The following is a 14,266-nucleotide window of genomic DNA, read 5'->3' on the forward strand; positions in this document are numbered from 1 at the left end:
ACCACGACAACTCTCACCAAACCCTTTCCCATGAATGGACTTCCAAGTGTGATGTTTATCTCTTTTGCCCTCTGCAAATTCATCCCCAGTCATTTCCATTGCGTTGTCTTTACTCGCGGAGCAGCAGCATCTACCTGGGTGGCCGGGTGCACCTGCGTACGTGCCTCAGCAGGCTGCGCAATTAATGAAAGCACTTCCAAAGTATTTACGCGTCACGGAAGCTTCCTCGCAGCTGTGGAGGGTTGTGGAGTTTAAACACTAAAAGTTCTCGCAGTACTGATGCTGGCTGGACCGCCGCTGCTCACTGAAGAGACGCGGGATCAACTCTGACTGTAGTGGGTGCTGTTAGTGTGAGAGTCCACAGGCTGAACTTGCGTGGAAAGGAGAGAGAGAGAGAGAGAGAGAGAGAGAGAGAAGCTGTGCGTGCAATCTCTCCCCGGCAGAGAGCGACCCGCTCCACACACACACACACACTCATACTGGGGTCACTCTGCTTCCAGGCTGCGTGGAGTGTTTTGTCCCGCACCCCCGTGCACACCGCACATGAACAGTCTGCGGGACGCGAGCGGACCTTTCCTACCTGTGCGCCTTGAGCGTGCGTCAAAGCAAAACTCTGCCGTGTAATTGTTTCCTCCTCCGCGTGTGTCCGGTGCTGTCGGATTACGGGGAATCGCGTCCCTCTCGCGGTCATGGATTTATGGATAAAGTTGATGCTGTTGTGCAGCTGCTGCTTCGGAGCAAGTGCGGACTTTGATGGCAGGTAAATGGCACATGGTTCACTGGCTGCGAAAGCGATGCCTTTTTTTGTGTGAAACGACACTGGAGTTTATTCATCACGTCCAGTGGTGGATTGTGTCATTTAAATGATGGGTGTTTGTTTAAAGGGCAGCACTTTGCTGAAATGGTTGTAAACTAAATCATAAATATTGCTTTCTGAACCATTTCTGCTCCATTTAGACGCGACATTATTGCCCCGTTATGTGCGTTGTGGGCACTGATTAGTGTCTCCGCTCAATCCTTTTATCTTGTCTTATTTTATCTCGTCTTATCATAACTTTGCGATGACAACTAACCCGTGTGAATCCAAATGTGTCTTTTGCGCCTCAGAGCGCACGACACACGCGGTGTTTATTTGCAGAAAACGCACCATGCGCGCTCCAAATGTCCTCTTCAAACATCAGGCTTCTTATTAAATGATGTGACAGGACTTTTGCTCACTCGCTCTCTGGTTCATGTTCAAACACGAACCCGGGGAAGTATGTGAAGACAGAGGCGTGGAGACGCGCCAGACCCCAAAGAATGCATGTGTCCGAGATTTTCATCTGCCTACAGGCTGTATCTAACTTTAACGTGATGGATGATGGGTGTCTTTTTTTCTTTTTTTCTTTTTTTTGTTAATAACCACACGTAATAAAACCAAGTTGTATTTTAAGTCTCAGTAATTAAAAAGCATAGATTTGAAGTGCTTGTGTTTTGTCAGGATGCTGATTTATATTTTGACCAGGAGTATTTCTGTGGACATTTGCAGCTATAAATCAAAACTACATTCCTCCTCTTATTGTGTTTTACACTGAGATGGATTAGAACTCAGAGTCAAAACTGGACCAAAAATCCATCCAAATATGCGAGTCCTCCAACAGAGAATGCAGCCCAGCATTGTGCTGTATCTTATTCTCCCTCGTGTATCTCTGTCAGACAGACTGAGCCTCACAGCCAAATCTGCTGTCATGTTCAACAGTCTTCAAATAAAACTTTGAAGATTATGGTGGTAATTGTTAGTGAGAAAGTGTGCATGCATTTAAAAAAAGAAAGAAAAGAAAGAAAAGAAAGCCCCCTCAGACTCACTGACGTTCCACTTGCTTGTTGATAGACTTTGACATTTTCCCTCCGCGGCTCTTTCAATTCAGCTTCCTGCTGTGATGTGAAGCATTTAAAAAGATATTATTTTGGAAGCAAAGGTTTCAGCGAGGACTTAACACGTGTCTCTGACTCTGTGTGAGAGAGATTATGTGAAGGAGACAATTACACAGAGCAGAACATTAACGTTAAGCGTTTGCCAGCACACCTTCTGTACTGCAAGTAATTGTTATTTTTCAAACCATGTAACTGATGAGATGTGGAGGCCTTGAACCTTTACTTCACACATTGCCTTTGTGTAATGACCGTTTACTTCACCCGAGCAGCAGCGTATTGTACATTATTAACATCCCCGCTGATGGAGTGGCTTGTCACCGTGGCCATAATTTGCCAATTTTTATGGGTATAAACTTGCCCGGCCCCGAGACCTGGTTTCAATATTAATTCATTGGCAGAATATCCCTCGAGACCAAGCACAACCAAAAAGCTATTTATTACCCAGTCTCCCCCACTTATTGCCTTTTAGAGAGCGTTCCTAACAGGCTTATCCATCTAACTCTGAAGGGTCCTTCACGGGCATCATTGGCAGAATGATTTTGTTCTCCCACAGCTTTAGATGATTTCCTGTGACTAAAAGTGTTGTACTGTTGTTGTTGTTGCCAGTATTTTTTTTTATTTTTATTTCAACCGTTCACTGAAGGACAACTGATGTCCTATCGTGTAGCACCAAAGACTTTTCCAAAACAAAAGGCAAAACACTAACAGTAGAGGATTTGCTTCCCTGGTGATGTCACTGAATTGTTAAGTCCATCGCAGCCAAGCGGCACATACCAGACCTCCTCGGTAATAATCCACAGCCGTGGACGTCTGCCAGCTCATGTTGGCATTGTAATATCAGACCCACATTTGATCCATTGAGAAAAAGCACGAAAACAAAGTGTGGGTAACACACAGGATGAAGAAAATACGATACATGTATACTTATAACGATATGTCTTTTGTAGTAAGGAGTGTTTCGATATCAGATTGAATCTTTTCTGCAAAAGTCAAGTCTAAAAAAAAACCCATTCACCACTTAATAAGACACGTTGACATAAAAAAATTGCCCGGCTCCAACTAAAACTGTGTCGTGTAGCATTTGAATTTCAAACTCAACATACTGTAAGCGCTCCTGTGATGTTGTTGTCATTTCCAATGAACGAGCAGGACACTGAAGGAGTGGAAATCAACAGCGAGACTCTCAGGGTTGTTGCGTTGCCGAGAACAGCCACTGGCTCCGAGCACATAGAGAAGATCTCAGTCATGATAAATGAAGTGTGTACGTGTCACTAATTTATACAGGCGTAGACACGTTACATCTATACAAAGGAAGAGAGAATAACAAGAGTTACGAGAGTCTGATCCGGTTCTAGCGGAGACTGCTGCACGCGTGTGTGATCTGACAATTCAACAATATGCTTAAGCACAATTCAGTATTAATTGTTGATTATGTGCCACAGATACGTCCATGGTAACTTGTATCAAAGCTGTAGCTGGTGGTGTTATTAGAATAAGCCTATGCTTAGAGTCAGAGCAGGAAAAAACTGCACTAATCCATGTTCATCAGAGCAATTAACTATTATATTCATTATTGTTTTTCTTATTGTTAAGATAGTCTTATTTCTCTAAGGCCACATCTTGTGTCCTTTGTTTTAGCAGACTTCAGAGCCTAAAGGTATTCAGTTTAATCCCCTTATAATCTATGTGACGGAGAAAGGAAGTGGGTCCTCAAATCTGCGAAGCTGAAATGACTGAAAACAATTAATCAAATGAGTTTTGTGAATCAACTAACTGGCTATTTGAGGAATTCATGAGCTGCATAGGCAGTCGTTTCTTTTTTTTTTATAGCACTGAACATGCTGTTCGCTGATGGAGCGTGTTGTTTGTGGACAAAAGTGCATTTCATGAATAAAACATAATGTGAATTATATTCATTGCAGAGCATTATGGTGTTATATAGTATTTCAAAGATTTCACTCAAAGACTGTATATAAAAGTGGTCGTAGTCTGAGTAATAGTTGAAAAGTGAAGCCCGGGAAGGACAGAAGTAGCAGTAACCCACCAGGAGGCGACTGAAAGGAACGTCTGAATGAGGAAATTAACCTATTTCTCACTTGATTTACTACATCAATAAACTTTTTTTCCTCACACATTAATGAGCTCAGTCACTCGTTGCAAGTCTCTTTCAATACAAATTTGTAAATAACGTTCCCATTCGAGAAAAATAAACAATAAAACCTGGTGCTGAATGACAGCTATTATCATCCAGTATGTGCCAGGTTGCAAGTGATGAAATTGCCAGTCAAACTGCAAACATTGCAACATCCAATCTGTTTAGTTTAGCAACCACATGCCTGTCAGTCTTTATATACAGTTGTATATGATTTTGTGTAGTGGTCAGCACTCGTGCCTTTGCAGCAAGACTGTTTCCTCCCACAGTCTAAAAACGTGCAGATTTGGGGATTAGGCAAATTAGACACTCTAAATTGACCGTAGGTGTGAGAGTGAGAGTGCATGGTTGGTTTGTCTCTGTGTCCCTGGGATGGACTGGCGACCTGTCCAGGGTGTCAGCTGGGATTGGCACCAGCGCCCCCTCTCGTGTGGAGGATGGACATGTATGTTATTGAGGTGGATATTTAAATGTGATCTAGCATGTCAATGTATATATTAGCAACTAATTAGCAGTGTTGTTTTTCAAAGCTGGAGCGTTGCATTACATTACATCACACAAGTGATATTGTTGTAACTGTCTGCCTGTGTCTCCTCACTGAATAACTTTCATAATGTTTCAAAATGACAGCTACTTTCTCACTTTTGGTCTATAGCGCTGATATATGTCAATATCCCACATGGTGGTGTTTATGTATTTATGTATGCAGTGTTGGAAGGCGGTATGCAGATGTGGCAGTGCGTGCAGCCAAGGTGGTTCATTAAGACAGCAGACACCTCATGACTCCAGAAGCTCATGCCTTCAGCTGAGCTCTGCAGGTCTGAGCTTGTCTCTCACCCAAGATGCGACGGCAATGAAAATCAATGAGTGTCTGTGAGAAACCTCCGTGCAGCAGTCATGCTTTGCATGCCTCGATATGGGTCCATGGATGGATGATAGATTGATAGATTAAATTATCATCGCTGTGAATGAGGACTAAACCATCACAGTTGTGATTATCATGCCAAACCCCACACTGTGAGGAATGAGCCCACTACTCCTCACTGTCAGAGGGGAAAAGATGGGCCAGCTCTGCATCTGTGGTAAAAACAATGGAAGAAAGATGGTGCACGCATTGTGGATACATATCAATCTCTCAGGTTCTCCCGGAAGAACCCGGGCTATGCTCGAGAAGAGCTGTCACACTGCATGCATGAAGGGTAATAATTATCTGCTTGAGTTCCTTCATGCTTATGTGCAATTTTAGATCATTTATCTGAGCTTCCATCCCATATGTCGGATTTCCGTTCACAGGGAAACTCTGGTACTCTGTCACTGTAACTTCCACTGCTGATCCGCTGGTATTAGTTGACATTTTTAAATCCCTGGATGTGTGAAGAGTGGTTTAAATATGTATTTGACATCACTGCACTGTTGATGAGATAAAGGTGTGATCTGAGAAGCTGTATTTAGTTCCCAGCATGTTTTGGCGCACAATTGCTGGAAGCTATATTCAGCATGAAGAGAGGACAGAAATAAGCAGAAAGAACACGAAACGCTCCATATTCACTCAGCATCTCTGTGTTTGTGTAATTATATGAGTTTTGTTTGAGGAAGCATTAAAGCAAAAGGTTTAATTAAACATTCAAGGACCTGTTGCATCTCATGAGGTTCAGACAACCCTCACCTGCCGGTCACAGGAGCTCAAACTCCACAACCTCATTCTCCATAACGTCATGTGCTCAGAGTTTCATGTCACGTCCTTTTGAATCCTGAGAAATATGCATGTGTTTATTTTTTTGTTAAAATCCTCTGGGCAAAAAAAGAAACATCAGCTACCACATTATTGTTTCCTGTTGCTGGAAGACCATCTTAAAATCTTAGCTTGAATTGCCAAGATAGGGCACTGACATTTTGTTGAATGCTTCATGAGGCTGCCTGGTCTGTCTTTTTGCATTTGGATAATAGTTTTACATTTCAATGACTTCCATACCTTTGGGGCATTCAGAGAAATAAGGTTGTCAGTAATAGTTTGTCTCACTCTTGTTCAGAGTTCTTACTCTACTAATACTACAAACTGTCAGAAGTGATGGAGTTTGGTTTTTAATGATTAAGTCCACAAAACCAAAAAGTAATTCACTATCTTAGAGGACCAAGAAAGCAATCAGTCAGAAAAATACTTTACTTTAATAGAGTTTTAGGGACAGCATTTATTATTAGGGAGAAAAATTGAAAGAAAGAAAAAAAAAACTTGTCTCAGAATTCTGACTCATTTACTTTTTTCTCAGTATTCTGAATTTAATCTCAGAATTCATGCTTTTCAAGTTTTATTAGGGCCCAAGCCATGAATGGCAAATGCCAAAACGGTTCCTGGCACAAATTTGTATGAGGAGCCTATTGTTATCCTTCAGATTATGATTATATCCGTGGCTTTCCGGTAACTTTTCAGGGGGTTAACGTGCATGGAGGTCAGATCTGGCGAAAAATGCGATTTTGTCATAGTCCCCGGACCCGTTAGCGCCCCCTAAGGTGAAAACGGAGGCAAAATTCTTGAATTTCCTGAAACTTGGTGGAAAGATGTCATAGACCAAGACGAACAGAAAAGTCAACTGCCACCATGGCCTCAACTCAACAGGAAGGTTTTGACTAGTACAAATGGGCGTGTTTATAGGTAGGGCCCTCTCATGACTGTGTTCAGTCCTAGTTTTTTTTTTACATGTACTTATACTCTTCTGCACTTTAACAATGAATCAGCTGTACTTGAGAAATTATCTACAAATCAAACCCCAGCTGTTTGATTCATTAACAAATGGATGGACAAAATAACTCACTTTAAAATTATAGATTTAATTGTTTCCTAGAACGTAACTCTGCAAAAACAAAACTCTGTCTAATTGTATGACATTTATGCTAATTAGCTTCATACAGTGACACTAAACAACATCTGGCAAACACCACTGTCAGGCGGGATTCTAAAAGCAACTCATGGCTTCAGAAAGACACCAAGATGAGAATAGAAAAGAAGAGGTTGCAGAACAACAAGCCTGTTTATTGTTTCTTCTTTTCTTTTTTTTTGAACGTTGCACAAAGAAAAGAAAAGCAATTTCTAGATGGAGGGATAAAAGGAACGAGATGTACCAAACACTAGATCACTGTCTCAGAAAAAGAGTTTGATTATTGATACATCTACAAGGTGGTGTGAATGGATGTTGAATTATGATTATGTGTTTTGTAATAGCATGGGAAGCTTTTCTCTGGTTATACATACATATATCTATATTTTTTTTGTGTGTGCATATGATTATGAGGCCGTTAGGTTGAATAGGAGCAGATGCACTCACCAGGTTCCAGAGCATGACTCCGTGTTCTAAGATGATAATTACCTTATGCACCGATTGCCCTCAAAAGCGTGTGGAAGTCTGCTTCACCAAACTGACAGATTTGAATGTCACCAAACATGCAGATGTTCTTGAAGGCGTCGCCGCCGCCAAAGGAAGTGGATTTTGTGACAGTAACTTTGAGACTTTCTTTTGGTGTTGTTGGACATAACAAGTGTTTCTGTGCGTATGTATCAAAGGTAGTCTAAACGTGGCTGCCATCCAGGTTTTCCTCTTTTCTTTTCTTTTCTTTTCTTTTCTTTTCTTTTCTTTTCTTTTCTTTTCTTGCCCCGCTGAGCGTTTGTCTGCTGCCTGACTGCCTCCCAGCTTGCCAGGCAGCAGACAAACATTTTCCCTGGATCTGCCACTCTCACTTAGCATCCATCCTCTTTTTTTCCCCAGTGAGGTGATTGGCAGCGGGGGCACCAGCATTAGCATTTCCTCATCTTGGCATAGAGACACTAACTAGGCAGGGGTAGCCAGCATAGTATGTGCCTTGGATACTGAGCGACAGCCGCACACTCACCCTCACGAGGTTTCCAAAGAGACCTTTTTTGTTTTTACGTTTCAGAAGTGGAGTACAGTGTTTCCAGCGCCTGTACAGCTTGAAATCTGTATAAGCCAGTTCATGTCTTTCAATTTTCACACATTGAATGTATTTGATGGTCTCTGTGAAATGCTCATGTCCTCGAGACCCTATTAGTGATAAGAAGTAAAGAGGAGTCTCAGCTCTTAAGGGAGATAGATATTTTTTTTCCCCTTATTGTATGCAGCTTGGATTTTCATCAGTATCCTTATATGGACTCATTCCATCGCCCCTCTCTCGTGTGGTGAGCCTCGGTAGAGATAAAAAGGTAATCCACATGCAGTGTCTGCCAAGAAGCTATTTCTTTCTCTGAGCAGAAGAGAACACGGTGTAAAGAAAAACACCCAGCTGCAGTTTTCCATGTAGGGATCACAATGTTTAGGAAATAACTTATATATGTATGAGAATACTTTCTGCAGCAGGGACAATGTTATCTTCCTCTTTCTTGTAATTGGGTGATGCATGGCAACACATACTTTGCCATATGCTACTGTAATACACACTGTATTCCTAAGGGCAGCAGTCAGTGAGTGACTCCTCATCTGTTCCCTAAGCCTCATAATGAACCACAACAGTAATCTGGGCTTCTCCGGTTTGAGAGCCACACTGTAACAAATTTCTGTAATTTCTACAGTAAAAAATTACAGAAGCTTGTTGTCCTATCCTTTTACAAGGTGTAACTGTAAATTGCAATGTATTATGGGTAAAAAATAATTACAGTAATTTAAAGCTGTAACACATTTTAAAATTACAGCATGGTTATGTTTTCACTTGGTTCTGACTGTAAATGATACATTTACAGTTAAACACTGTTAGACTAATATTGGCAGTTTGCAAGAGACTAGGCATTTGATGGCGGGAGGAGGAGAGCGAACCCAGCATTCATCCACTCAATAAAGAGTAAGTATTATGTTATTAGTCTAAACTATTAAAGAGAAACTAGGCAAGATTGTATGCATGGTTATGTTACATTTTACCCGAATTAAACAGTAATTATTTTAGTTTTTAACAATATGACTTTAGTAACCTTTTTTGAGGCTATGCCTTTCACCTGGCATATCATGGCTGGAAACCAACCTTGCTAGTTTCTCTTCAAAATGTGATTCAAGTAATAACATGAAATATGATTTAATCGTGTGTCAGCCTGGTTTGCACAACTAAAAATAAAGTTAGCTCAAGAATATTTTTCAAACGAGTGTAATCCCAGGCTCTGCAGTTTAATGGAAGGCTAAAATGTTAGGCTAACATGCCGCTAGCTAAGGTAGTTAGGTGCTACTGTATGTTGTCTAAACTCGGTGTGAGAAAGTTACGTGTGTCGCCGACAGGATCGAATCAACCTTGAAGTGAGGTAAGGAGAGAAAGCTGCAAAAACAACATTTTGGTAAGAATAATGTTTCCTTATTTATTTGTGTGACTAACAGCATTTGGCATCATTTTATTCGCCTTAGTTGGAATATACGGGGTGTGGGACTCAAAACTGCACTGTTTTTTGAAGATGTTAACCAGCAAAAACCACAGAACAGCAAGATACACTAGAGTGTTGTAACTGCTGGATTGTATTATGAAGATTTGTGTGGTACAATTTAGTATTATGGGAATTATTATTACGATTCTTTGTCGCGAACTAGTTCTCCTCGTTCAGTTCATTAAAAGGACTTGCGAATCACGAATGAGCCATTCTCTGACTGCTTCGTCTGGTTCACTTCTGTAACTACTTTCAGACCAAGAATACATCAGATGTTTCAGTGCAGTAGGCTTTGGAGCAGTGTGTTATGTGCACAAAACATTTTTTTTTCACAGTAATATCGACCACTATCATCATTTATCTGGTGAAGGTAGTTAGTCAGAAACTTCCTATCGTTCACGAATCGTCCATGAACTCAGGGTGGCCGCAGGTCCTTAAAAAGTCGTAAATCAATTTTCCTAAAAATAAGGCCTTAAAAAGTATTAAATTGTCTTAAATTCAGATGGCATGGGTCTTAAATATTTGTGTGTCATGTCACCGCGAAAATGCAGTCAATCTGTTCTGCTATTTCGATTTTTTTTTTTCCGGTAGCCGCTGCGTTGTCTATGGGCTGGTTCAGAGGCTGTAATGCTACGCACCGTTGGGTGACAAGTGAAAGACGAGACCCAATCACTACCGCTGATAGAGTCTGGGTCTCGTCTTAAACTCGTCACTAGCCTAGCCTGCACAGCTTTTGATGACTTAAGCTAAAGCGGTGGTCGGGGAACGCAGGGGAGATCTATGGGTTTTGTCTTTTGTAAACAATGTATTTCATTAAGTGTCTTTTTCCTGATTTTGTGACTTCAGATGCTTCCTGGGGATCAACCCAACGTCTGGCACAAAGGCCACAAAGTGGATCAGTCCAAGAAGTGGGAAGGTGCAAGAGAAGTGGAACAGCAATGTCAACCTTCATGTCTCTGCACTTCTAAAAAGGTTAATGGACTTTGAATGGCTTTGAGCCCGTTTGCAAAAGAAACAATAATGGCACACTGTTTTGTATAAAAAAAACAAAAAAACAATGGTTCCAAGATGTGGTTATTTTTTACACATTTGACTTTGTTGCTGCAAATTACAGTAGTTAATTTAAAGTTACACTGTGTGGCTGCAAGTCTTGTGCAGTCTGGTGTATGTTTATGTGAGTTTGTTCATGTCTGTGTGAGTTTGAAAATATACACATCGGGTATTGAGTGTTAATAAATGTTTTGTATTGTTGCAGCACTGACTCTTGTTTTATTATTATTGTTAATAGCTGAAAATAATTACAATTACAAAAAATGACAGTGCTTAATTTGCAAAACATGACAAGCAAACCTATATTAGCTGTAAAAACATTCTACAATAAAATAATGAATTATGAACAAGTAACAGCTATTTCGTGGCAAAAAATAGTTGGCAGGTAACTCATGTAATTTGAATGGGATACAAGATAATATTGTAAATTAAAATACAATAAATGGTTGTTTATCATATAAAACAATACGTTGTTGTGTTTTATATACGGCAAAAACCTGTAAAACGTATCCAGTAATATGTTGTAATTAATGTTTACAGTAATTAACAACACTTTTACAGCACTTTATTGGCAACTTTTTTGCCTGTTCTTTACTGTAAATTCTACAGGAAATTTGTTACAGTGCACTGTTGCTCTGATGAACGCTGAAGGCTAGGAATTCAAATGTGGCAGGCTTTCAACACAGGTCTCCAGATCAATGTGACAACACCAACATGGTCTGAGGTATTATCAGTTGTATTCCTGTAATACAGACATAATCCTCCAAAAGTGAAGCAGTGAAAAGTCAGTCTCCAGCACCCTGAGGAAATATAGTGCCAGTTTGATTTTTCATAGTTTGTTTTCATGTTTTTATTTCATAATTCCGCGTCGTTTCAGTTCACTAATAAATAACTGGCTGATTGAGAGAATATAAATAGGCCAACATGTCATTTAAGTCAACAATACCAGCTACAGCTCATTTTCTGCCAAGATGAAATAAATACCTTTGTGCTTTTTGCCTACATGGAAACTTTCTCTGACATTTACAAGCAAGCTGTTTCTGTACAATGCTGTTGTAGCAGTTTTTTCTTGCATGCGTGATGTGGTATTTGCTGTATTTGTGACAGAGTGAGGGCTCTGTTGAAGAACATTACAATCTGTACAACTTACCAGTCACTGGCCACTTTATTAGGTACATGGGTCTGGCCTTTTATTTCTCATCGTACCAATAACAGGGCCAGAAAATGTCCTGTGAGTAATTGCTTTTGCCCATTTTTACAGAGCACTTACAATTTCCCGCATATTTAAAGAGTGTATTAACAGTTTAAAGTCAAGAAAGACAAAACATTTAATTTGATTTTAGAGTTTTATTTAGGAAAAAAAAACACTCATGAAAGGAAAAAGAAATGTGAACAGTATAAAACATATAGATAGCTTTGAGTGTGTGTGTGTGTGTGTGTGGGGGGGGGGGGGCAAAGGCGCTGCAACTTCTTGTTGCTGTTGGAAACTGTTGGAATTTTTCTGATAGCACATTAATAACGGTAATGTAAACATGTCCAAACATGTTGTTGGCGAAAAATATTGACTATTTTAATGAAATGACATATACTAGACAATTCGAGATAAAGTGGCAATTTCTCAACATTTAAAGTGACTTTGTGATTGAAAAAGAAAAAACTGTCTGTTCTCTCTGCAAACGGGAAATTAATTGATTCAAGCGTCTCTTCCGACAACATTGAAAAGGACCCCTGCTTTGCGCTGACATTTTAATTGCCTGTGAACTAATTATGTCATTCCCTCACAGGTGGCCACGGCAGATGGCCTCGTCCAATGGCCTGTGTCGATATGGAGGCCGGGTGGACTGCTGCTGGGGATGGACACGCCGCTCCTGGGGTCACTGCCAGCGTGAGTGCCACCATGCCTGCTACTGCTGCTGTCGGGGGCAAACAGGGCTAACAAGGTTGCCAGGTTTCAAGCTTGGGTCAGCGATGCCATTACAGAGAGGAGACAATGCAACACTGCCATATCCAAACGCTTGAGGCACACACACACACACACACACAAGTAGCCCATACAGTACACGCTAATAGGCCGTCACACCTGGACCGGTCCTTGACTGAAGATTGATGATAATGGTCGGTTTAATGGCAGAGCAGCTTTATATTCACACTGTGTGTGTGTGTGTGTGTGGGGCCATAATGAGGGTGAGAGAGGCTGTAGCTGCAGGTGGACACGTTCAAGGGTAGATATGAGACTGATTATAGATTACAAGAACAAATAGTAACCTTTATCTGCACACAATTCATACTGGATATTCTGCAGTGTCACACTCAGAGGATGTGTCCCGTCACAGCATCACCTGTAACAGATTAACCGTGTGAAACATTAACGTGTGACATTTTCAACATATTTACGTTGCGTAAAAAGACACTCTGCTCTCCTGTAATTGTATTCCGCGAGGTGTGAATATATTAACAGGTTTTTTTCTGGCCCGGTTGCCTCACAAACGCCACGTCCCCTGCATGGCTTGGTGCTTGTGACGGTGTTGCTGCTGCTTTGCTGGGGAGGGGAATGCACAGATATCTGCTGCGCGAGTTTCGCGGCCTGCAACTTGAAGGAATTGACGGACATTTTGGGACATTGTTGTTTCCTTGCCAAGAGCTACACGAGAAAATCAATACCACTCCCATTCGTTTTGTCAAATACGAACCGTACAGATAAAGAACCACAAATTCAACAAACAGGATATTAGTGAGCAAACATTCTGCTTGGCAAATGTTTTGTTTGCCAGATTAGCTGTTCCCCTCTATTTTCTCCAAATGTATGTTAAGCTGAGCTGCTTCATATGCTGTGTCGTACACACAGCAAGACAGCAAACTATCACAATGCAGACCAAACAAACCACTGGTTGTGCTCCTGTTTCCATTGAACGGCGGAGTATTAGGTCCAAATCTTTCAAGATTAAAGTCGTAATTATTATTCACGCAACATCCTGCGTCAAGATGAGAAACGCGGAGCGTTTGTGATTTTTCTTCACAAATAAAGAAACCCTTAATATTTGTTGTCACATCAGCACCACATTATCTTTAGCGTCAGGACTTAGAAAAGAGTGTGCAAGAAACTGAGAATCACACACACTTGGAGAAAATCATCTCTTTCGTGGACTGAAGGAGGAAATGGCTTTTACTGGTCGACTGCATCGCTGCTATCGCTGGTTACAGCTGCGTTCTGTTGCTATTTATTAATAATAACAATAATAATAATAATAATAGTAATAATACATTAGATTGATTCATTCTCGTAATATTACGACTTTATTCTTGTAATATTACGACTTTATTCTCTTAAAATTACGACTTTATTCTTGTAATGTTACGACTTTATTCTCTTAAAATTACGACTTTATTATCATAATATTACAACTTCATTCTCATAAAATGACGACTTATTCTCGTAATATTACAACTTCATTCTCATAAAATTATGACTTTATTCTCAAAGGATTAAATATTTGTTTGGCCCTAATACTCTGACTTATATGTATATACAGTATATATATATATCTATATATATATAGATATATATATATATATTGAGGAGGTGATGCTGAAATCTGAGTTCCCGGCACACAGCTCTCAGTAAAAGTAAATGTTCATAATGTTTAATTAAGCTGATACTGAGTGCAAAGTAAGGCGACAACAAACACAAGATCACGTTGAACACTGTGCTCCCACAGTTTCAATCTTCTTTCTGTGTTTGTCTT

At 40.4% G+C, this 14,266-nt stretch overlaps 1 protein-coding gene across 4 annotated transcripts in view; it reads left to right on the top strand.

Moving 5' to 3' along the window:
• The first annotated feature begins 218 nt into the window (after positions 1–218).
• npnta (nephronectin a) overlaps positions 219–14,266 on the top strand; it is a 55,198-nt gene continuing 41,150 nt past the window's right edge. The window contains exons 1-2 of one of the 4 annotated variants that reach the window (XM_058640452.1): positions 219–760; positions 12,308–12,408. In XM_058640452.1, the coding sequence (XP_058496435.1) occupies positions 690–760; positions 12,308–12,408 (172 nt within the window). In that variant the 5' untranslated portion in view covers positions 219–689. The remainder of the gene's footprint in view (positions 761–12,307; positions 12,409–14,266) is intronic. The other 3 variants (XM_058640453.1, XM_058640455.1, XM_058640456.1) reach the window with 3 other exon arrangements.

This window comes from Solea solea, chromosome 10, assembly GCF_958295425.1.
Source record: "Solea solea chromosome 10, fSolSol10.1, whole genome shotgun sequence".
Taxonomy (NCBI): domain Eukaryota; kingdom Metazoa; phylum Chordata; class Actinopteri; order Pleuronectiformes; family Soleidae; genus Solea; species Solea solea.